This window comes from Oncorhynchus masou, chromosome 25, assembly GCF_036934945.1.
Source record: "Oncorhynchus masou masou isolate Uvic2021 chromosome 25, UVic_Omas_1.1, whole genome shotgun sequence".
NCBI lineage: Eukaryota > Metazoa > Chordata > Actinopteri > Salmoniformes > Salmonidae > Oncorhynchus > Oncorhynchus masou.
The window spans coordinates 28337874-28362973 of record NC_088236.1 but is presented as its reverse complement, the minus strand read 5'-3'; the positions used below and the strand labels follow the sequence as shown (position 1 = coordinate 28362973).

The following is a 25100-nucleotide window of genomic DNA, read 5'->3' as shown; positions in this document are numbered from 1 at the left end:
TCCTTTGCCAAGATAATCCATCCACCTGACAGGTATGGCATATCAATAAGCTGATTAAACAGCATGATCATTACACAGGTGCCCTTTGTACTGGGGACAATAAAAGGCCTCTCTACAATGTGCAGTTTTGTCACACAACACAATGCCTCAGATGTCTCAAATGTTGAGGGAGCGTGCATTTTGCATGCTGACTGCAGGAATTTCCACTAGAGCTGTTGCCAGAGAATGTAATGTTAATTTCTCTATCACACGCGTTTTAGAGAATTTGGCAGTACATCCAACCGGCCTCACAACCGCAGACCATGTGTATGGTGTCATGTGGGCCAGCGGTTGGTTTATGTCAATGTTGCGAACAGAGTGCCCCATGGTGGCGGTGGGGTTATGTTATGGGCAGGCATAAGCTACGGACTACGAACATAATTACATTTTATCAATGGCAATTTGAATGCACAGAAATAGCGTGACGAGCTCCCGAGGCCCATTGTGAGGCCCATTATCTGTGACCAACAGATGCATATCTGTATTCCCAGTCATGTGAAATCCATAGATTCGTGCCTCCAAAACAAAACTACTCTGTTTGTAAATGATGTCTGAGTGTTGGTGTATGTCCCTGGCTGAGCGTAAATAAAAAAAATCAAGAAATTGTGTCATCTGGTTTGCTTATTAATATAAGGAATTTGATGTATAGCATTTACTTATACTATTTACTTTTACTCAAGTATGACAACTGAGTACTTTTCCCACCATTGTACTTAAGTACATTTAAAACCATATACAGGGTACTTGCAGCTTTTACTCAAGTAGTAATTTACTGGGTGACTTTTACATGAGTCATTTTCTATTAAAGTATCTTTACTTTTTCTCAAGTGTGACAATTTAGTACTTTTTCCACCACTGCTGGCTGTCTGGTGCAGAGAAGATAGGAACCCATAAGTACCACAGTGAGTGGCATTTGTTCTGACCTAGGACCTGCCTGCCTGTAGCAGACCATGTGTATGTGGGATATTACTGCTGCTGCAGGGACTACCCATTACACACACACCTAATACAGAGAGAAATAAATAGAGAGAGAAACAGAGTGAGAGAAAGTGAGTGAGAGAGGGGGGAGAGAGAAAGCGAATGAGAGAGTGGGGGTAAATAGTGTGAAAGAGAGCCTGAGAGCACCTTATTAAGACATGATTCCTTTTAATATCGTTACCAGTGAACGATTGCTTCCATAGCTCTCGCTGGCTCATACTGGAATCACACAAAGCACTGTAGCCAATGACCTAAAGCTCTCTAGGCTCTCTGTCTGACATGCACTATCTGCTGTCTATCGGGGATTTAGTCATTGTGGTCCTACCATTACAGAGTCCTGTGTATCATGGCCCGCTGAGTAATTTACTGCTATTACCAGACAGTCCCATTCAAGCCAGAAGAAGCAGGACTGCCTTGTGTCCACAATCTCCACATCACTCTCTCTCTCCTTTCTCTCCTGTGCTCTCCTCTCTCCTTTGTTTCTCTCCTCTCCTCTCTTCTCCACTCTCCTCTTCTCTTTCCTATCACCTCTCGTCTCTCTCCCTTCTCCTGTCCATCCTATTTCCTCTACTCCCCTCTCCCTCTCTCTATCTCGCTCTCTCTCTTTCGTGCTCTCTGTACTCTTTCCTCTCATTTTTCTCTCTCCTCCCTCCTCTCTTCTCTCTTCTTTCTTCAAAAATCAAATCAAATCAAGTTGATTTATATAGCCCTTCTTACATCAGCTGATACCTTCTCCTCTCTCCTCTCTCACCCCTCCAGCCAGGTCTCCAAGGCACTTAAGACTGGTGTTACACACTTAGTGAGAGTTTCAACATTGTGTGAACACCTCCAGGACAGAGCTGCTACACACACACACGGATGCACACACACACCCCAACACGGACGTGACTGCGGCCAACCAGTCCTGGTCTCTCTGGAGGCTGGTCTCTCTGGAGGCTCTCTCACCTTTCTCACCTGCACTCCCCTCTCCCTCCTCTCTTCTCCACTCTCCTCTTCTCTCTCCTATCTCCAGTCTCTCCTATCTCTCCTTTCCCTCCTCTCTTCTCCACTCCACTCTCCTCTTCTCTCTCCTATCTCCAGTCTCTCCTCTCTCTCCTCTCCCTCCTCTCTTCTCCACTCTCCTCTTCTCTCTCCTATCTCCAGTCTCTCCTCGATCTCCCCGTATCTCTGTTCTCCTGTTCATCTTATCTGCTCCCCTCTCTCTCTCCCTATCTTCTGCTCTTTCTCTTTCTTTCTCTCTCCTCTTTCCTCTCCACTCCTCTCTCTCTCCTCCCTCCTCTATTCTCTCTTCTCCTCCCTCCTCTCTCACCCTTCCAGCCAGGTTTTAGAAGGCAAGATGTCGATCCACGATGGCTTAGCAGTTTAGACGTCTTTGTCTTTGTCTTGTCGTGTCCCGTGTATATATATTTTTTTCTTCGTATATATTTTGAATATATTTTTTAATATTTTTAACCTTAATTTCAACATACTCTCCTGCAACCCACCTCACCCAATGTGGTATGGATCTGCAATTTTCTATACTTTAGAAACAAAACCCCCAACAGAAGCTAGCCAGCTAACTAGCTACGAGCTAGTAGTCAGTTAGCCACTGCTAGCGGTCATCAGCTACCCTCAGCCCGGTCAACTCCTGCCTGTCTGCACAGGGCAATTCAACCCAGAGCATCCCGGACAGCTTTTTCTCCACATCTCCGGATTCCTACCGCAAGCTCTGAACCTTTTCAACTGGATCATTGCAGCTAGCTAGCTGCTATCCGAGTGGCTACTCCTGGCGAACGTCTCCGTCCCGAAGCAAGCACCAATTAGCCTGGAACTAGCCTCATGCTAAGCCCATCTGCCGGCTAGCTGAAGAGGTCCATCAGCCACTCCTTGGGCTACAATACCTATTTTGCCAATTGGCCTGGACGCCTTTTACTGCCGACACGGAGCCCCGTCGATCCATCACGACTGGTCTACCGACGTAATCCGCCCGGGGGGGTTGCAACAGGCTCCTCCGTCGCAACGATTTTTCTATGGCTGGCCATACTTTCCACCTGGCTACCCCTACCCCGGTTAAGAGCCCTGCACCCCCCACAGCAACTTGCCCAAGCCTTCCCCATTTCTCCTTCACCCAAATCCAGATAGCTGATGTTCTGAAAGTGTTGTAAAATCTGGACCCCTACAAATCAGCTGGGCTAAACAATCTGGACCCTCTCTTTCTAAAATTATCCGCCGCAATTGTTGCAACCCCTATTACTAGCCTGTTCAACCTCTCTTTCGTATCATCTGAGATCCCCAAAGGCGGTCATCCCCCTCTTCAAACGGGGAGACACTCTAGACCCAAACTGTTACAGACCTATATCTATCCTGCCCTGCCTTTCTAAGGTCTTCGAAAGCCAAGTTAACAAACAGATCTGGTTTCCAAACTGGTCATGGGTGCACCTCAGCCACGCTCAAGGTCCTAAACGATATCATAACTGGCATCGATAAAAGACAATACTGTGCAGCCATATTCATCGACCTGGCCAAGGCTTTTGACTCAATCACCACATACTTTTTTTTAATTTAATTTTTTAATTTTTATTTTTTTTAACCATTTTTTCTCCCCAATTTCGTGGTATCTAATTGGTAGTGGTTACAGTCTTGTCTCATCGCTGCAACTCCCGTACGGACTCGGGAGAGGTGAAGGTCGAGAGCCATGCGTTCTCCGAAACACAACCCAACCAAACCACACTGCTTCTTGACACAATGCACATCCAACCCGGAAGCCAGCCGCACCAACGTGTTGGAGGAAACACCGTACACCTGGCGACCTGGTCAGCGTTCACTGCGCCCGGCCCGCCACAGGAGTCGCTAGTGCGCGATGAGACAAGGATATACGTGCCAGCCAAACCCTCCCTAAACCGGACGACGCTTGGCAAATTGCAAAAATCACTGAAGCTGGAGTCTTATATCTCCCTCACTAACTTTAAGCATCAGCTGTCAGAGCAGCTTACCGATCATTGCACCTGTACACAGCCCAACTGTGCGGGGCCCGCCCAACAACCTCATCCCCATATTGTTATTTGTTTTTTGCTCCTTTGCACCTCTACTTGCACATTCATCTCCTGCACATCTATCACTCCAGTGTTTAATTGCTAAATTGTAATTACTTCGCCCTCTACGGCCTATTTATTGCCTTACCTCCCTAATCTCACCTCATTTGCACACACTGTATATATAGATTTTTTCTATTGTGTTATTGACTGTATGTTTTGTTTTTTCCATGTGTAACTCTATGTTGTTGTTTGTGTCTCACTGCTTTGCTGTATCTTGGCCAGGTCGCAGTTGTAAATGAGAACTTGTTCTCAACTGGCCTACCTGGTTAAATAAAGGTGAAAAAAAAACAACTTAAGACTGGTGTTACTGTCACGTCCTGACCATAGAAAGCCTTTATTTATTTATTTTATTATTTCTATGTGTAGTCTAGTTTTTTGTATTTCTATGTTGGCCTGGTATGGTTCCCAATCAGAGGCAGCTGTCTATCATTGGGGATCATATTTAGGCAGCCTTTTCCCACCTGTTGTTTGTGGGATCTTGTTTTTGTATTGTTGCTTTTGAGCCCTACAAGGCTGTACGTTCGTTTGTTTGTTTCTCTTTATTGTTTTGTTGCTGTTTCACATTTAAATAAAATATGATGAACCCAAATCACACTGCGCCTTGGTCTCCCCATTTCGACGAGCGTTACAGTTACACACTTAGTGAGAGCTTCAATATTGTGTGAACACCCCCAGGACAGAGCTGCTACACACACACACGGACACACACACACACATACACACACACACAGACGTGACTGCAGCCAAACCAGGGTTGGTCTCTCTGGAGGCTGGTCACTCTGGAGGCTGAGTCAGCACCGTGAGGAGAAAGAAAGTGGGATGAAGAAGGGAGGAATGAGAACTTCAGCTCTTAACAGCTAAACATGTAGTATTTCATATATCCGTCTGCCCATTTATGTCTCTGTCCATATGCATTTAGTTTTTGTAATAGTAGGTGCAGTTTCTCTCTGCCTTTCTGAGGTGCAGAGCAGCGGCAGAACTTTACTGACATATTGTATGTATATATAAGGTGGATATTACATCAGGTTGCGCTTTGCCCTTCGGATAGACACGTCAGCATGGTCAGAGGAGGACATGGTGAGTGCATAATATATGTATAGGATTTGAGGCCTGAGGTTGTGAAATTAAATTAGCGTTAGAAAATAATCTTAAGAACGTGTGAACAGTACAACTCCCACTGGCCCCACACACCAAGGGTAACGTTGTATCATTTAGTATTATGTCAGTATTATTTTCTAATTTAATTTCCTCCCCCATTGCAGTCTCTTAATGAGATGTCCCGCTTTGCCGATTTTTGGGGCCTTTGTCTTTTAAAGGTTAGAAAGACAAATCCATTTATCTGTGGGGGTTCTCTGGCTCAATGTGTTCGCTCTCCCTGCTCACTGTTTTCGTACCTTCCCCTCTTGAGAATATTGCCCTTTAGATTCAATTCCTCCACTGCAAATCTAATCAAAGGGATGTAGGGGGCACAGCTCTGATAAATGACCACTAGGCCTTGCTTGGAGGGCAGATTGCATCTGGGAGCAGGAGTCACAACAGTGCACTCATATACATATAAACCCTGTCAGCAAGTTGAGCACAGGGCAACACACACACACACACACCTCTCTGAAGGGCAACTTCATCGCCCTTCTCTCTCTGTGTGTGCAGGCGTGTGTTCTGCCGCTGCTGTTTTTATATACAGTATGTGTATCAGTTGTGTTTGCTCTCAGATATAGACATTGAACTGCTTTCTTCTGCTGGTCTATACTGTATACGATACTGTCCTGGTTCTGCCCTGGCTAAAAGAGCTTCACTGTCTGTCTGTCTGTCTGTCTGTCTGTCTGTCTGTCTGTCTGTCTGTCTGTCTGTCTGTCTGTCTGTCTGTGTGAATGCTCTCTGATGCTTGAGGTAGAGCAGCTACTCCTGTTGGTTTACCCACATGAAAAAATACTATAGTGTATACTATAGTAGGAATACTATTGTATTCACTGTAGTGTCTTTGCTGTCTTTACTGTAGTATTTAATGTAGTCCACTGTTGTATTAAACGTTATTATAATATAAATAATGTAGTAAAAAAGAGTAGTATATACTATAGTAATTACTGTAGTGTTTTTGCAGACTAGTATCTTGTAGTATTTACTGTAGTTGTTTGGCGGACTATAGTATGCTGTAGTATTTACTATAGTTTTTTGGCAGACTAGTACGTTATGCTGTAGTATTTACTGTAGTGTTTTTACAGACTGTAGTATATTGTAGTATTTACTGTAGTGTTTTAGGGGCCATTACTGTAGTATTTACTAAAGTGTTTATGTTTTATTATTTTTTGACAGAAGAGGGAGACTTTCTCCTTGAGGAAACCTACTGGAGAAATGCTAAAAAAAAACATTTTCCATAACCGGTAAGCATTGTGAGTACTGTAGGTAGTTCTGGGTTCTGAACGGAGAGTTCAGAGCTTATGCTCTTTTCTATAACCTTTAGAGAACACAATATATGGTCTATACTTGGCATGTAGGTTCCTCAATTATAGGTGGCACAAATTGGGATACAAATTGGTATACGGGGAGGGAAATGGGCAAGCATTTTGCTGCACTCGCATTAACATCTGCTAACCATGTGTATGTGACCAATCAAATTTGATTTGATTTGGCAGGGTATTTGCAAATGAAATACTGTAGTATTTGCCTCGCCTGGTTCACCAACTACTTCTCAGACAGAGTTCAGTGTGTCAGATCGGAGGGCCTTTTGTCTGGACCTCTGGCAGTCTCTATGGGGGTGTCACAGGGTTCAAGTCTATTTTCTCTGTATACATCAGTGATGTCGCTCTTGCTGCTGGTGATCCTCTGGTCCACCTCTGCGCAGACGATATCATTCTGTATACTTCTGGCTCTTCTTTGGACACTGTGTTAACGGGCCTCCAGACAAGCTTCAATGCCATACAACTCTCCTTCCGTGGACTCCAACTGCTCTTAAACGCTAGTAAAACTAAATGCACGCTCTTCAACAGATCGCGGCCGCACCCACCCGCCCGTCTAGCATCACTACTCTGGACGGTTCTGACTTAGAATATGTGGACAACTACAAATACCTAGGTGTCTGGTTAGACTGTAAACTCTCCTTCCAGACTCACATTGAGCATCTCCAGTTCAATATTAAATCTAGAATCGGCTTCCTATTTCACAAGCAAGGCCTGTGTGCTCTCGTAAAGCCCCGCCTTATTTCAGCTCACCGGTCACCATAACGGCACACACCTGTGGCACGCTCTCCAGCAGGTATATTTCAATTGTCGTCCCCAAAGATAACTCCTCCTCTGGCTGCCTTTCCTCCCAATTCTCTGCTGCCAATGACTGGAACGAATTGCAAAAATCACTGAAGCTGGAGTCTTGTATCTCCCTCACTAACTCTAAGCATCAGCTGTCAGAGCAGCTTACCGATCATTGCACCTGTACACAGCCCAACTGTGCGGGGCCCGCCCAACAACCTCATCCCCATATTGTTATTTGTTTTTTGTTCCTTTGCACCTCTACTTGCACATTCATCTTCTGCACATCTATCACTCCAGTGTTTAATTGCTAAATTGTAATTACTTTGCCACTATGGCCTATTTATTGCCTTACCTCCTTTATCCTACTACAATTGCACACACTGTATGTAGACCTTTCTATTGTGTTATTGACTGTACATTTGTTTATCCCATGTGTAACTCTGTGTTGTTTGTTTCGCACTGCTTTGCTTTATCTTGGCCAGGTCGCAGTTGTAAATGAGAACTTGTTCTCAACTGGCCTATCTGGTTAAATAAAGGTGAAATAAAGGTGAAATATTTTTTTTAAAATAGTATACATTGCATTCGGAAAGTATTCAGACCCCTTACATTTTTCAACATTTTGTTAAGTTACAGCTTTATTCTAAAATGGGTGAAATCCATGTTTTTCCTCACCAATCTACACACAATACCCCATAATAAAAACAGAAATACCTTATTTACATAAATATTCAGACCCTTTGCTATGAGACTTGAAATTGAGCTCAGGTGCATCCTGTTTCCATTGATCATCCTTGAGATGTTTCTACAACCTGATTGGAGTCCACCTGAGGTAAATTCAATTGATTGGACATGTTTTGGAAAGGCACACACCTGTCTATATAAGGTCCAGTTGACAGTGCATGTCAAAGCAAAAAGTAAGCCATGAGGTCAAACAAATGCTTTCTAGAGCTCCGAGACAGGATTGTGTTGAGGCACATATCTGGGGAAGGGGACCAAAACATTCCTGCAGCATTGAAGGTCCCCAAGAACACAGTGGCCTCCATAATTCTTAAATGGAAGAAGTTTGAAACCATCAAGACTCTTCCTAGAGCTGGCTGCTTGGCTAAACTCAGCAATCAGGGAAGAAAAGTACATAGAGATCCTTCATGAAAACCTGCTCCAGAGTGCTCAGGACCTCAGACTGAGGTGAAGGTTCACCTTCCAAAAGGACAACGACCCTAAGCACACAGCCAAGACAACGCAGGAGTGGCTTCGTGACAAGTCTCTGAATGTCATTGAGTGGCCCAGTCACAGTCCGGACTTCAACCCATTGTAACATCTCTGGAGAGACCTGAAAATAGTTGTGCAGCGATGCTCCCCATCCAACCTGACAGAGCTTGAGAGGATCTGCAGAGAATAATGAGAGAAACTCCCCAAATACAGGTGTGCCAAGCTTGTAGTGTCATACCCATGAAGACTCGAGGCTGTAATCTCTGCCAAAGGTGCTTCAACAAAGTACTGAGTAAAGGGTATGAATACTTATGTACAGTGGGGAGAACAAGTATTTGATACACTGCTGATTTTGCAGGTTTTCCTACTTACAAAGCATGTAGAGGTCTGTAATTTTTATCATAGGTACACTTCAACTGTGAGAGACGGAATCTAAAACAAAAATCCAGAAAATCACGTTGTATGATTTTTAAGTAATTACTTTGCATTTTTTTGCATGGCATAAGTATTTGATCACCTACATACCAGTAAGAATTCCGGCTCTCACAGACCTGTTTGTTTTTCTTTAAGAAGCCCTCCTCTTCTCCAATCATTACCTGTATTACCTGCACCTGTTTGAACGCATTACCTGTATAAAAGACAACTGTCCACACACTCAATCAAACAGACTCCAACCTCTCCACAATGGCCAAGACCAGAGAGCTGTGTAAGGACATCAGGAATAAAATTGTAGACCTGCACAAGACTGGGATGGGCTACAAGACAATAGGCAAGCATCTTGGTGTGAAGGTAACAACTGTTGGCGCAATTATTAGAAAATGGAAGAAGTTCAAGATGACGGCCAATCACCCTCGGTCTGGGGCTCCATGCAAGATCTCACCTCGATATTTAAGTTGTTGTTTTTTTGTACATTTTGTTGCAAAAACATCTAAAAACCTGTTTTTGATTTGTCATTATAGTGCACTGTGTGTAGATGAATTAGGGAGGGGGGGGGACTATTTAATCCATTTTAGAATAAGGCTGTGAAGTAACAAAATGTGGAAAAATTCAAGGGGTCTGAATACGGTCCGAATGCACTGTATACTATAGTTAAAAAATGTAGTGTTTTTGTATTGTTTTTTTGAGTGGATAATACTGTCGTATTTACTATAATATTCTACAGTATACTACAAAAGTACTACACTTGATTGAGGAATACTACAGTTAGTAGTTTTCTACAGTTTACTACAGAATAATATAGTACTGTGCCTTTAGAAAGTATTTACACACCTTGACTTTTTCCCATTTTTGTTGTGTTACAGCCTTAATTTAAAATCTATTACATTTTGATCTTTGGTCATTGGCCTACACACAATAACCTATAATGTCAAATTGGAATTGTGTTTTTCCACATTTTTACAAATTAATAAAAATGAAAATACACAATGAAATGTGTTGAGTCGATAAGTATTCAACCTCTCACTTAAGAAAAAAGATTGCAGTCTGAGTTCAGTATAACTGCAATACAATGCGATGTAACTGCAGTTACAGTGCAGTCTAACTTCAGTGTGCAGCAGTACACTGCATTTATTCTGCAATTACTGTGTCCAAAATATCACAGTCTACTGAAGTTCCTGCACTATTACTGCAGTTTAAAAACTCACTCTGTGTGTTTTAACATGATTTTTTAAGGACAACCTTCTCTGTACTCCACACATACAATTATCTGTAAGGTCCCTCAGTCGTGCAATGAATTTCAAACACAGATTCAACCACAAAGACCAGGGAGGTTTTCCAATGTCTCGCAAAGAAGATCACCTAAAGGTAGATGGCAACACAAAACAAAAAAGCAGAAATTGAATATCCCATTGATCATGGTGACGTTATTAATTACACTTTGGATGGTGTATCAATAAAAGCAGTCACTACAAAGATACAGGCAAGAGCCATGCGTCCTTCGAAACACGACCCAGCCAAGCCACACTGCCTGCTTAACCCAGAAGCCAGCCGCACCAATGTGTCGGAGGAAACACTGTGCACCTGGTGACCATTTCAGCCTGCATGCGCCCGGCCCACCACAGTTGCTAGAGTGTGATGGGACAAAGACCCTCCCCTAATGACGCTGGGCCAATTGTGCGCCGCCTCATGGAATCAAACCAGGATCTGTAGTGACACAGCTAGCACTGCGATGAACAATTTTGAAAATAATAATGGAAAAAGGTTGCGCAATCCAGGTGTGGAAATCTATTAGAGACTTCACAGAAAGACTCACAGCTGTAATTGCTGCCAAAGGTGATTCTACAAAGTATCAACTCAGGTGTGAATACTTATGTAAATTTGATTTTTCTGTATTTGACTTTCAATAAATTTGCGAACGGTTCTAGAAACATGTTTTCACTTTGTCATTATGGAGCATTGTGTGTAGATGGCTGTTGTTTGTTGTTGTTGATATTTAATACATTTTTTATTCAGACTGAAACACCACAAAATGTGGAATAAGTCAAGGGGTATGAATACTTTCTGAATGCACTGTAAGTACTGTAGTATTCTATATTAAACTGTGGTATTTAATTTAGCTCCACTTGTTATAGTATGTAACATTCATGCAACAATTGGCAGTGTTCACAGATTAGAGGTGTTTTGAGGAGAAGTCAGAAGTCAGTAGTTGTTAGTGGTGTTGAAGTGGGGCATTTCCATCAAAAGGTACCCATGAGCACCAACATGGGAAGTTCATAAAAGCATATCAAATTAGGTGTCTATGAAAGCTAACTACAGTTGTTTCACCTGCTACCGTCCTCCCTTCCACTGTACTGTTATGTTCAGCTGATACCTGTTTTCTTTCTCTTTCTGTCGTCTGGTGGTCAAACCAAGAGTGTTAAAACAGTCAGTCTGAACAACCCCTCCCCCCTCTCTCTCTCTCTCTCTCTGCCTTTCTCTCTCTCTCTCTCTCTCTCTCTCTCTCTCTCTCTCTCTTTCTCTCTCTCTCTCTCTGCCTTTCTCTCTCTCTGCCTTTCTCTCTCTCTGCCTTTCTGTCTCTCCCTCCAGTTAATGTCACCTCTCCCAGCTCTTACTGACACCTACCCATGAGCCCCTCTCTTTCCATTTACTGTAACCAGCATCCTCACCCACTGAGCACCGACCAACACTGGACATCCATAAACATTGAAAAGTCGTTGAAATTTGGTCAGTCCACTCTGGCCTTCATGTTGACGTCCACAGATGGACTGGAATGGACCAAATCATATCATAGACGTACATTATGTTTCACAAGTTTGTATAGCACAGTAATGTACAATACAGTGAGTAGAGCGCAGAAGTATACAGTAAAAATTCTACATTACTGTACTGAACTTTACTCTACTGTACTTTACTGCACTATACTGAACTATACTCTGCTCTACTCTATTCGGCTCTGCTGTGCTGTATTGTACTGCACTGTACTCTACTGTGCTCTGCTATGCTATGCTGTGAAACATGAGGAGAATGACATTCATATCCATAATTATGCATTTCCACTTCACTTCCTGTAGTTCAATAACCAAAATAGATGTTTTCAAACTCAAGGTGCCATGTCATAGCTGACACCCCATTCTTTCTGTAGACATCTTTGAATCTTAATTCAGAGCAGATATGGTCACATAAAAAACTGAGGGAGATTTTACTTCATTACCATGGTGTGCATCTGCACAATTCTTCTACTAAGTTAGTTTTTGTCCGTGAACATTGTTAAAAGTAGTCCTTGTGCATAGTGTTGTATGGTCTGTTTAACTTTGAAATGAATGGGGTTTTTTTGGATACATTTTAAAGTGGAAAAACTGAGTCAAAGCATAATTCCGTTGCCATGGATTTGCCCAGTGTTAGTGTGTGAAGGGGGGGAGCTTCTAGACTCAGACAAAAGAGAAGAGATGAAAAGCATCATAATGACGCCCAGAAAGAAAGAAAAGGCATGTCTCTTTCCATTTCTCTGAGCGAAAAGAATGGAACAACAAGGAAGAGGGAGTGAAAGAAAGATGAAAATAAGGCCCTCAAATCCAGGTTTTTGGCTGTGATGTCTCTTTGGGTTTATTATTTCTGCGCGTGTGTTTTATTATGGTAATGAAATGGCAGTAAAAATAGTCTGGAATGGAAGAGTTCCCCCTCTCAAAGGAGGGAGGAGTTAGTGAGAAAAGGAGGGGTGGAGTTAGTGAGAAAAGGAGGGGGGGAGTTAGTGAGAAAAGGAGGGGTGCAGGGGGGCCTCTAAATGTCATTGATAAAAACAGTTTTCTCTCCTTCCTCACATACCCTCCATTTTTCTGTTGTCCTCCTCCTCCCCTCCCTCTCTTCTCTCCTTCATCTCCCAGTCAGACCTTCTCTGCTTCACTGGTCCCATGGGATACATGAGAAATGTTCATAGGTCTTCTCAGTACAATAATTACTACAGTATTCACTCAAATGTTTTTGCAGAAATAAAGTCTGGGTAACACTACATAGAATACCACAGCAAAGTCCACAAAAACACTTCAGTGAATTCTATATTATTTATACCACAGTATACTATAGTATTTTTTTGTGTGGGTAGGATCCTTTAACCAGAATCATTAGGCTAATTGCTCAAGGCAGTCACTACACAACTACTACAGATAATTGAAAAAAGGCAATAAATAAAGAATAATTGAAACATCTTACTAACTCATTCAGGATCCTAAGCCTTGCTCTCAACTTGCCCCATCTTCTGTCTATCATTGACTCCCAGTTTAAAACCAGCTAGAGGTCATGTGAAAGTTACCAACCAAAAGCAACAGGAGACGATCAGTGCTTCAGTGTGTACAAAGCAGGCAAAAGGGGATTTGATGTAGATCTTTTGAGTTTTTGCTGTACAGTAAAGTCATGGCATCACCCAATGCTTATTCATACCCCAGGCTTCTAAAAGATCCTTTGTTAAAACAGACTCTTCCTTCCCCCCCTTTTCACTCCCCCTCTTCTGTCTCCCTGGAGCCTAACTGCCTGAGAGTGAAGGAACAGAGAGAAAAAGAGGAGAGAGAGTTGAAGTTCAGCAGAGGCGACGCTCCCTCTCAACCACAGAGCAGATCAAAGAGCTGCTCTCCTCTCCTCTGCTGTGATGTGAATCGGCCTGGTTTAAAGGGAAATATCCACAGGCTTCTAACAGAGAGGCTCCAGGGGCCCCTAACAGAGGGGGCAGTGGACCACGGTCTTCCCCTCCAGGCTGAGGCCTCCACACACACACAGCTCCCCTGGCAGTCCTGGACCAGTCCACTGCGTGAGGCAGAATCTTAACAATACAGAAATTGAATGGAAAGATGGATAGCACCGTGCATGTGTATGTTCATCTGTGTGTCCTTGAGTGAGAGAGAGAATGTAATGGTGTAGAGAGTGAGAGAGTGAAGGTAGAGGTGACTGCAGTCCCTATCCTCTCCTCTCTTACCTGGCTCCTCCTCTACCTGTGTCTCTCCAGATGACATCTCAGCTCTCTGCTGATGGAGAACTCTGCTGCTCTGCTCTCTCTGCTCTCTCTGCTCTGCCATGTAGAGCTGGCAGCTCTCCCTCCACAATGCATTATTTATCAGTCTGGGATCTGAGTAATTCTCATTTCTCGCTTACTAGCAATTCCTTTCAGAAAATAACAGGTATAAACTTTGCACAGCTGCAAGTGCTTAGTAAATCTGGTCCTTCTAATGTTTTCATCCTGTGACATGTGGTCGGATCCCCCACCTGCCAATCTGCACCAGAGGGGCTAAAACTCTCCATCGATCTGTAATGTGTTTTCCAGGCCCCAGGTTGAGGATCAATCTGACAGGAAGGATTCAGGACCATCTTGATGTCCACTAATCAATGTTCTAATATTCCTAATATTGTTTCTTAATAGCCCAGCTAGGATGTGTACTGACCTATGATTGTCTGTGTGTGACTGAGACAGATGGAGACTTCAGCTAGCAATGTGTGTGTGGCTGTACGCTCTACGTGACTGGTCCACAGCCTACCTGCTGTTTTATGGGATTTTATTTGATATTAATTCATGCACTACCCTTAGAACACAGTTCCTCGTTTTTAACACGATGTGAATGATTTAGTACGGGTCCATTGAGTCTAGAGATACTGTGTCAGCCTTTTTACAGGACTGGCAGGTTTGAAGCCAGGCGTACTGTAGCAGTGGCCCTTGATGAGGATGACAGGGAAAGAGGAGAGAAAGAGCGGTATAATTTTTATTTGTATTTTACCTTTATTTAACTAGTCAAGTCAGTTAAGAAAAATGTCTTATTTACAATGATGGCCTACTCCGGCCAAACCCGGACGACGCTGGGCCAATTGTGCGCCGCCCTATGGAACTCCCAATCACAGTCGGATGTGATTCAGCCTGGATTGAAACCAGGGACTGTAGTGATGCCTCTTGCACTGAGATGCAGTGCCTTAGCAGCCGTAGAGAAAAAGACGTGTGTTTTTTTGATCAACATGAAATAAAGTGATGATTGTTGATTCGCTGTGACATTAATACTGTATGGCTGGTGGTTTCTTCACTTCTGCACCAGTCATGTGTAGATATGACTTGCTATCTGGCTATGAGTTGGCCAACAACTGGCTCTCTAGCTATGCTTACACCTGGCTCTCTGGCTATGAGTTGGCCTACACCTGGCTCTCTGGCTATGAGTTGGCCTACACCTGGCTCTCTGGCTATGAGTTGGCCTACACCTGGCTCTTTGGCTATGAGTTGGCCTACACCTGGCTCTCTAGCTATGAGTTGGCCTACACCTGGCTCTCTGGCTATGAGTTTGCCGACACCTGGCTCTCAAGCTATGAGTTGGCCTACACCTGGCTCTCTGGCTATGAGTTGGCCTACACCTGGCTCTCTAGCTATGAGTTGGCCTACACCTGGCTCTCTAGCTATGAGTTGGCCGACACCTGGCTCTCTAGCTATAAGTTGGCCTAGTCCTGGCTCTCTCTAGCTATGAGTTGGCCTACACCTGGCTCTCTGGATATCAGTTGGCCTACACCTGGCTCTCTGGCTATGAGTTGGCCTACACCTGGCTCTCTGGCTATTAGTTGGCCTACACCTGGCTCTCTGGCTATGAGTTGGCCTACACCTGGCTCTCTGGCTATGAGTTGGCCTACACCTGGCTCTCTGGCTATGAGTTGGCCTACACCTGGCTCTCTGGCTATGAGTTGGCCGACACCTGGCTCTCTAGCTATAAGTTGGCCTAGTCCTGGCTCTCTCTAGCTATGAGTTGGCCTACACCTGGCTCTCTGGCTATGAGTTTGCCGACACCTGGCTCTCAAGCTATGAGTTGGCCTACACCTGGCTCTCTAGCTATGAGTTGGCCTACACCTGGCTCTCTAGCTATGAGTTGGCCTACACCTGGCTCTCTGGCTATGAGTTTGCCTACACCTGACACTCTAGCTATGAGTTGGCCTACACCTGGCTCTCTAGCTATGAGTTGGCCTACACCTGACTCTCTAGCTATGATTTGGCCTAAACCTGACTCTCTGGCTATGATTTGGCCTACACCTGGCTCTCTGGCTATGAGTTGGCCTACACCTGGCTCTCTGGCTATGAGTTGGCCGACACCTGGCTCTCTAGCTATAAGTTGGCCTAGTCCTGGCTCTCTCTAGCTATGAGTTGGCCTACACCTGGCTCTCTGGATATCAGTTGGCCTACACCTGGCTCTCTGGCTATGAGTTGGCCTACACCTGGCTCTCTGGCTATGAGTTGGCCTACACCTGGCTCTCTGGCTATGAGTTGGCCTACACCTGGCTCTCTAGCTATGAGTTGGCCTAGTCCTGGCTGTCTGGCTATGAGGTGGCCTACACCTGGCTCTCTAGCTATGAGTTGGCCTACACCTGGCTCTCTAGCTATGAGTTGGCCTACACCTGGCTCTCTAGCTATGAGTTGGCCTACACCTAGCTCTCTGGCTATGAGTTGGCCTACACCTGGCTCTCTAGCTATGAGTTGGCCTACACCTGGCTCTCTGGCTATGAGTTGGCCTACACCTGGCTCGGTGGCTATGAGTTGACCTACACCTGGCTCTCTAGCTATGAGTTGGCCTACACCTGGTTCTCTGGCTATGAGTTGGCCTACACCTGGCTCTCTGGCTATGAGTTGGCCTACACCTGGCTCTCTGGCTATGAGTTGGCCTACACCTGGCTCTCTAGCTATGAGTTGGCCTACACCTGGCTCTCTGGCTGTGAGTTGGCCTACACCTGACTCTCTGGCTATGAGTTGGCCTACACCTGGCTCTCTGGCTATGAATTGGCTTTCAGCTGGCTCTCTGGCTATGAGTTAGCCTTCACCTGGCTCTCTGGCTATGAGTTGGCATACACCTGACTCTCTGGCTATGAGTTGGCCTACTCCTGGCTCTCTGGCTATGAGTTGGCCTACACCTGACTCTCTGGCTATGAGTTGGCCTACACCTGGCTCTCTGGCTATGAGTTGGCCTACACCTGGCTCTCTGGCTATGAGTTGGCCGACACCTGGCTCTCTAGCTATAAGTTGGCCTAGTCCTGGCTCTCTCTAGCTATGAGTTGGCCTACACCTGGCTCTCTCTAGCTATGAGTTGGCCTACACCTGGCTCTCTGGCTATGAGTTGGCCTACACCTGGCTCGGTGGCTATGAGTTGACCTACACCTGGCTCTCTAGCTATGAGTTGGCCTACACCTGGCTCTCTAGCTATGAGTTGGCCTACACCTGGCTCTCTAGCTATGAGTTGGCCTACACCTGGCTCTCTAGCTATGAGTTGGCCTAGTCCTGGCTGTCTGGCTATGAGGTGGCCGACACCTGGCTCTCTAGCTATAAGTTGGCCTAGTCCTGGCTCTCTCTAGCTATGAGTTGGCCTACACCTGGCTCTCTCTAGCTATGAGTTGGCCTACACCTGGCTCTCTGGCTATGAGTTGGCCTACACCTGGCTCGGTGGCTATGAGTTGACCTACACCTAGCTCTCTAGCTATGAGTTGGCCTACACCTGGCTCTCTGGCTATGAGTTGGCCTACACCTGGCTCTCTGGCTATGAGTTGGCCTACACCTGGCTCTCTAGCTATGAGTTGGCCTACACCTGGCTCTCTGGCTGTGAGTTGGCCTACACCTGACTCTCTGGCTATGAGTTGGCCTACACCTGGCTCTCTGGCTATGAATTGGCTTTCAGCTGGCTCTCTGGCTATGAGTTAGCCTTCACCTGGCTCTCTGGCTATGAGTTGGCATACACCTGACTCTCTGGCTATGAGTTGGCCTCCACCTGGCTCTCTGGCTTTGAGGTGGCCTACACCTGGCTCTCTAGCTATGAGATGGCCTGCACCTGGCTCTCTAGCTATGAGTTGGCCTACACCTGGCTCTCTGGCTATGAGTTGGCCTACCCCTCGCTCTCTGGCTATGAGTTGGCCTACACCTGGCTCTCTGGCTATGAGTTGGCCTATACCTGGCTCTCTCTAGCTATGGGTTGGACTACACCTGGCTCTCTGGCTATGAGTTGGCCTACACCTGGCTCTCTGGCTATGAGTTGGCCTACACTTGGCTGTCTGGCTATGAGATGGCCTGCACCTGGCTCTCTGGCTATGAGCTGGCCTACACCTGGCTCTCTGGCTATGAGTTGGCCTACACCTGGCTCTCTATAGCTATGACTTGGCCTACTCTTGGCTCTCCCTGGCTATGAGTCGGCCTATCTCCTGGCTCTCTCTGGCTATGAGTCGGCCTATCTCCTGGCTCTCTCTGGCTATGAGTCGGCCTATCTCCTGGCTCTCCCTGGCTATGAGTCGGCCTACCTCCTGGCTCTCTCTGGCTATGAGTCGGCCTATCTCCTGGCTCTCTGGCTATGAGTCGGCCTATCTCCTGGCTCTCCCTGGCTATGAGTCGGCCTATCTCCTGGCTCTCCCTGGCTATGAGTCGGCCTATCTCCTGGCTCTCCCTGGCTATGAGTCGGCCTATCTCCTGGCTCTCTCTGGCTATGAGTCGGCCTATCTCCTGGCTCTCTCTGGCTATGAGTCGGCCTATCTCCTGGCTCTCTCTGGCTATGAGTCAGCCTATCTCCTGGCTCTCTCTGGCTATGAGTCGGCCTATCTCCTGGCTCTCTGGCTATGAGTCGGCCTATCTCCTGGCTCTCCCTGGCTATGAGTCGGCCTATCTCCTGGCTCTCCCTGGCTATGAGTCGGCCTATCTCCTGGCTCTCCCTGGCTATGAGTCGGCCTATCTCCTGGCTCTCCCTGGCTATGAGTCGGCCTATCTCCTGGCTCTCTCTGGCTATGAGTCGGCCTATCTCCTGGCTCTCTCTGCTTCATTTTGTTCTGTTTTCACTATCTTTTCTCATCCTGTCATTGGCCTACCATTCACTTTCTGTTTTAACTTGGATCCCGAGACACACACACACCTCTCCCCATCCTATCCCAGCTCTTGATACTCTGTGCTGCTGCAGTAATTGACATTGTGAAGGATGAGCTGCAAATGAATGTGGAGAGATGACAGGTCTCCAACTGGCCCTGCTCCAGAAGTCATCAAGGGGGCATCGTGATTAAAAACCCATTTAATCCAACTGCCAAGAGACAGAGAGAGAGAGAGAGGGAGGGAGAAAGAGAAAGAGATGGAGGCAGGGCTGGATTAAGAAATCATAGGTCCCATGGGTTTTTTACATTTTTATAGTGAGATGCGGAGATGGAGAGAGATGGAAAGATGCAGGAAAAGAGAGAAGGGAGCATCTGATGACCTCTGTAGGTTGTTATTTGTACAGTATCATTAGTAGGGCTAGTGCTTATAAGCCATGTTTGGCAGAAGCCTAGCAATTATATTTGTAGATCGTCTATTTGCGCTATACAGTAAGTATACAAAACATTAAGAACACCTGACCAGGTGAATCCAGGTGAAAGTTATGATCCCTTATTGATGTCACTTTTTAAAATGCGCTGTAGTCAGTGTAGATGAAGGGGAGGAGACAGGTTAAAGAAGGATTTTTAAGCCTTGAGACAATTGAGACATGGATTGTGTATGCGTGCCATTGTGTCAAGAACTGCAACGCTGCTGGGTTTTTCAAGCTCAACAGTTTGCTGTTGGTACCAAGAATGGTCCATCACCTAAAGGACATTGAGTCCTGTGTGGCTCAGTCGGTAGAGCATGGCGCTTGCAACGCCAAGCGTCGTGGGTTCGTTTCCCACTGGGGCCACCCATATGTAAAAGTAGTGGTCCCAGCCGACTTGTAAGTCGCTTTGGACAAAAGCGTCTGCTAAATGGGATATATATTATTTATATATATCCAGCCAACTTGACACAACTGTGGGAAGCATTGGAATCAACATGGGCCAGCATCCCTGTGGGACGCGTTCAACACCTTGTAGAGTCCATGCCCCGACGAACTGAGGCAAAAGGGTGAGGTACAACTCAATATTAGTTTTCCTAATGTTTGGTATATTCAGTGTATTTTCCAGTAGTCTGTCCATAGTTAATCTAATTTCCCAATTTTATAGTAATATACATGTTTAATTGAGTTTCAAGCATACGTGCCTGCCAAACTACCTGGAGACTAGTTAGTCATTGAGGGACTTTGAGAGACCCTGCTCCTAATCTAAAGTGTAACCATTCACGTGTGAAGTGTTTCCTCTGAGGACTTTGTATCTCTCCTCATTTCTCTGGTTTTCCCAAAGGCTTTAGAGCCAATGACCTGTCACTCTTATCAGCAACTCTTCTACCTCTTCCTCCTTCTCCCTCCCTCCCTCCCTCCCTCCCTCCCTCTATTTTTCTCCTCTTTTCTTGCCTCTCTCCCTCCCTCTTTCCCTCCCTCTTTCCCTCCCTCCCTCCCTCCCTCCCTCCCTCTTTCCCTGCCACCACTGCCCATCTGCTACATAATCCAATTATTCCATAAACTGACACGCTCTGTGACTCACCACAAACACATAGCAGGCTGCGTCACACACACACACACACACACACACACACATGCAAACACATACCTTATGTACGTACACACTTACACACTCAGATACATGTCAAGCCAGTATATGGAATTATTCCCTTGAGGTGACTCTCTGTCTCTCTTCTCTGTTCCTTTGAGGTGACTGTGTCTGTCTCTCTGTGTTTCTGTGTGATGTTCTTCTGCTGCTGTGCTGCTCTGTGATTATGAGCCATCACATCTGTCTTCTCAAACACTGGCGTGTCACAAAAAGGTTTCAGTTCTACGTGTGAGGTTCACCTCACTGCATTCTCAAAGGCATCCAAGTCATGTAGCTTTTTCAAACATACTATATATATCAAACTCTTAAAAACTCTTTTTAGAGCCCTAATGTTTCAGCAAAGGATATTAAATGCAAATGTTGCTTCAAGGCCCTTTTTAGAATTCCATTATTATTTAGTTATACATTGTGTTCAGTGATTTCAATTCAGTCAGCACCTCGCTCAAAACTATTCTGCTGGAAAACATAAATAAAAAGCTTCACTGGTCATTGTACACAACAGAAATCAGATTGCTTTAGTAAACGTCCTGTAGAAGACCCAGTCCACTCTGTTCCCTTGATGAGAGTGGCTTGTCTGAAAGCCCAATGAAGTTTGGGATTGTGTAATGTTAGCCCACTGCAGGACAATTGCAGACCTTGTCAGGTATTTGTGCTCCTCAGAGCATCACCAAGAGGCCATGTTGTGTTATTTTTAGTTCGGACACAACAAGAGTGCAGAGTAACAGATGGGGTGGGAGGCGTGTGGGGTGAAACAGGAAGGAGGGCCAGAACCAGGGTGGATCACAGCAGAGAGAGGGAGTCTGAACAGGGCTGTTACTCTCTGCTTTACTCTGTAAAACAGCAGAGGGAGGGAGTCTGAACAGGGCTGTTACTCTCTGCTTTACTCTGTAAAACAGCAGAGGGAGGGAGTCTGAACAGGGCTGTTAATCTATGTGTTACTCTGTAAAACAGCAAATTAATGGAGTCTGAACAGGGCTGTTACTCTCTGCTTTACTCTGTAAAACAGCAAATGGATGGAGTCTGAACAGGGCTGTTACTCTCTGTGTTACTCTGTAAAACAGCAAATGGATGGAGTCTGAACAGGGCTGTTACTCTCTGTGTTACTCTGTAAAACAGCAGCGGGAGGGAGTCTGAACAGGGCTGTTAATCTATGTGTTACTCTGTAAAACAGCAAATTAATGGAGTCTGAACAGGGCTGTTACTCTCTGCTTTACTCTGTAAAACAGCAAATGGATGGAGTCTGAACAGGGCTGTTACTCTCTGTGTTACTCTGTAAAACAGCAGAGGGAAGGAGTCTGAACAGGGCTGTTACTCTCTGTGTTACTCTGTAAAACAGCAGAGGGAAGGAGTCTGAACAGGGCTGTTACTCTCTGTGTTACTCTGTAAAACAGCAGCGGGAGGGAGTCTGAACAGGGCTGTTAATCTCTGTGTTACTCTGTAAAACAGCAGCGGGAGGGAGTCTAAACAGGGCTGTTACTCTCTGTGTTACTCTGTAAAACAGCAGAGGGAGGGAGTCTGAACAGGGCTGTTACTCTCTGTGTTACTCTGTAAAACAGCAGAGGGAAGGAGTCTGAACAGGGCTGTTACTCTCTGCTTTACTCTGTAAAACAGCAGAGGGAGGGAGTCTGAGCAGGGCTGTTACTCTCTGCTTTACTCTGTAAAACAGCAGAGGGAGGGAGTCTGAGCAGGGCTGTTACTCTCTGCTTTACTCTGTAAAACAGCAGCGGGAGGGAGTCTGAACAGGGTTGTTACTCTCTGCTTTACTCTGTAAAACAGCAGAGGGAGGAAGTCTGAGCAGGGCTGTTACTCTCTGCTTTACTCTGTAAAACAGCAGAGGGGGGAGTCCGAAAAGGGTGTCTCTTGCATGTTGACCTGCATGTTGATCTCTCTCTTATCTGTGGTTCCTCTTCCCTGTGTGGTAGTGTGTATGTCACTGAGAAAAGAGGACTGTACCTCTCTAGTGGCGAGGAGGCATCCCCTGCAGAGCCATTCGGCCCTGCTTGCACTAAATGTTGTGTATTAGGGGTGGTGGTCAAAGTCCCCTGTACCTGGCTCCTCTAGTCTCCTCATCCATCCCCCATGCTTGCTTCAACCTAACCTGCACTGCTCTTCTCTTTCTTACACATGCCCAACTGTTCCTAAATATACTGTACGTGTGACAGTAGCTCGACAAGCAAAATAACAATATTCTCTGACACTTCTACGTTCTATGCACAGTACATGACAATGTTGCACTGTGTATTTTACCACATAAATGTTTCCTAATAGTGTAATAACAATACAAATTAACACACTTGTGTAAAACTGGTGAGGAGTTTTGTGTACATATATTGTTTCAGTGTTACAATCAATCTCAGTGTAATAATACAGTTGGATTTGGTTTCTGTGTATTTACATGTACTATACGTGTTTGTTCGAGGTATTGTAACTACAGTGTACTGTCAATAACATGTTTTTGTGTTGAGTGTAATTTCCATGTGTTCACCCTTAACACAGTACTTATTTTAACTGTACCTTGTCCTATGTGAAGCCATGGTAAGTACACCACATTTCCACAAAGGAAATTATTGGCATGAACCTGTAGTTAACTGTAATTGCCCAGAAACATGTTATTCTTATGTTTTAAGTAAGAAATCACATAGGGAGAGATTCTAATGCTAAATACTCACTGGAAGAGTAAAGACCACAATAGTAAAGGCCACAGTAGTATAGATCATAATTGTACAGCCGAGCCATCCATTATGACCCATCACTATGGATACAGGACATGTTAACATCAGCGCAGGCTAGTACCACTACTTCACAAGCACACCTATCCCTAGCACCCACTCCTGATCCCCCATGCCAAGCACTGACCACTGTGTATGGTGTCATATCCCATAGTCCTACCTCATGGTCCTGCCATGCCCATACATATGTCCCATCTTAACCTGACCTGTTTCCCACAGCTGAGTGCGTGTGAGAGAGGGGAGGGGGAGGGGGAGGGAGGGTGCGGCCATGGGACTGGGATGGGGTGGGATGCTTCCTCTCCTGCTTCTGTCTTCCTCCTCCTCCTCTCCTCTTGTTTTCTAGCTATGTCTGAATATGATGCTCTTCTCTTCCCTTTCTCCTCCCCTTCTTTCTCATTGCCCTCCCATTATTCTGTACACTCTCTCCCCTGTCCACCCTCTCTCTCTCTCTCCATTATTTCTCTCTCTCTCCCTCTCTCTGTCTCTCTGTCACTGTGACTGTTGAGATTAACTGGGCTCTGTCTTTATGTCGTGTGTCTTTTTAGGCCCACGCGGTGCATCGCTGGCTAATCGATCAGGACGATAGTTTGAGCTCTGAGCTGCCGGATGGCCAAGGAGTATGGCACTTTGATGAAGCAGTAAATATCCGCCACACGTATATCTGGCTTTTTTACTCCTTATATATATCTATATATCTATATATCACCATCTTGTATCTGTCTTTTTAAGGTATGTGTCACTGTTGCTCTTGCTGTTGTTTTATCTTACTCTCTTTTTTCTTATCTGTTGCTTCTGGTAATTGTAGTTCTATCTGGTTGTGTTGAGAGTCCAGTGTTGCTGTTGTGGTGTAAGCTGGTTTAGTCAGGTGTCGTAAAGTCAGGCTGGAGTTTTTTCTTTCTTCCTGTTATCGTTGCTTGACCTATTTAACTTCCGTCTTTGGTTTATTTTGCGTTTATGCTTAATTTGTGTGTGTGTGTATATCTATATCTTTGTGTGTGGTTTATCAGATAATGTTCTCTCATGTAGTATATTACATGCCAAGAGTCCACGGGCAAAATATACTATGATGATAGTTCTCATGAAATAGTACCCATACACATTCCTGTACTTATACAGATGTTACGTGTATATGGAAAATCAAAAAGCTTTTTTTGAAAGCATGCAACACAGGTACTATGTAATCAAACATTCAGGAACAACTATTTTTCCTGTGGGTTCTTCTGATTTAGAAAAAAATATTCTATTTTGGTGTATTTGTGTGTATTCACAAGTGCGTGTGTGTGTGTGTGTGTGTGTGTGTGTGTGTGTGGTGTGTGTGTGTGTGTGTGTGTGTCTGAGAGAGAGAGAGCGAGAGAGAGAGAGAGAGAGAGAGAATACATAAACAGTATGTGGTTGGGAGAACTTGTGTCTTCACCTTCTGATTGTCTGTATGTCTGGTGCTGTACCCATGTTTACGTGTTTGCACACTTGCACAGCTCCGAGCTGTGTATTGGTGTTAACTGTGTCTGTGTGGATGTGTTGTTTTTTTTCCTGTGCTGAAGCTGTTGTGAATTGTGTCAATGTGGTGTCTGTCTTGTCAGTTATGTCAGTGTGATGTTTGTCATTTGTCAGTGTTGTGTTTTTTGAATTTTCTGTGTCAGTTGCTGTGCGGTGCTGTGTTGAGATGTCTTATGTCTATGTCTTGTTATGTCTAATGTTGTGGTTTTGTACGTTGTGTCTTGTTAGTTCTATGTGATGTCTGTTTAATTTAACCTGATGCTTTCCTGTTCCTCCACCTCCATTGGCTGCTTCAACACTCTACAACCTCAAATGACACAATGACTCCACCTTTATTCCCTCAGTCGACGTCCTCTACACACTATACAGGGCCTTCAGAAAGTTTTCACACCCCTTTCCTTTTTACACATTTGATGTGTTACAAAGTGTGATTCAAA

General features: G+C 45.1%; 1 protein-coding gene across 10 annotated transcripts in view; it reads left to right on the top strand.

Annotated features, from left to right (window-relative positions):
* Positions 1-25100, top strand: part of LOC135514047 (ankyrin-1-like) — a 149328-nt gene that overhangs the window by 39746 nt on the left and 84482 nt on the right. For 8 of the 10 annotated variants that reach the window (XM_064937204.1, XM_064937206.1, XM_064937205.1 and 5 more), the window contains exon 2: positions 23712-23804. The exons of the other annotated variants lie outside the window; for them this stretch is intronic. In XM_064937204.1, the coding sequence (XP_064793276.1) occupies positions 23712-23804 (93 nt within the window). The remainder of the gene's footprint in view (positions 1-23711; positions 23805-25100) is intronic. 10 annotated transcript variants of the gene reach the window in all.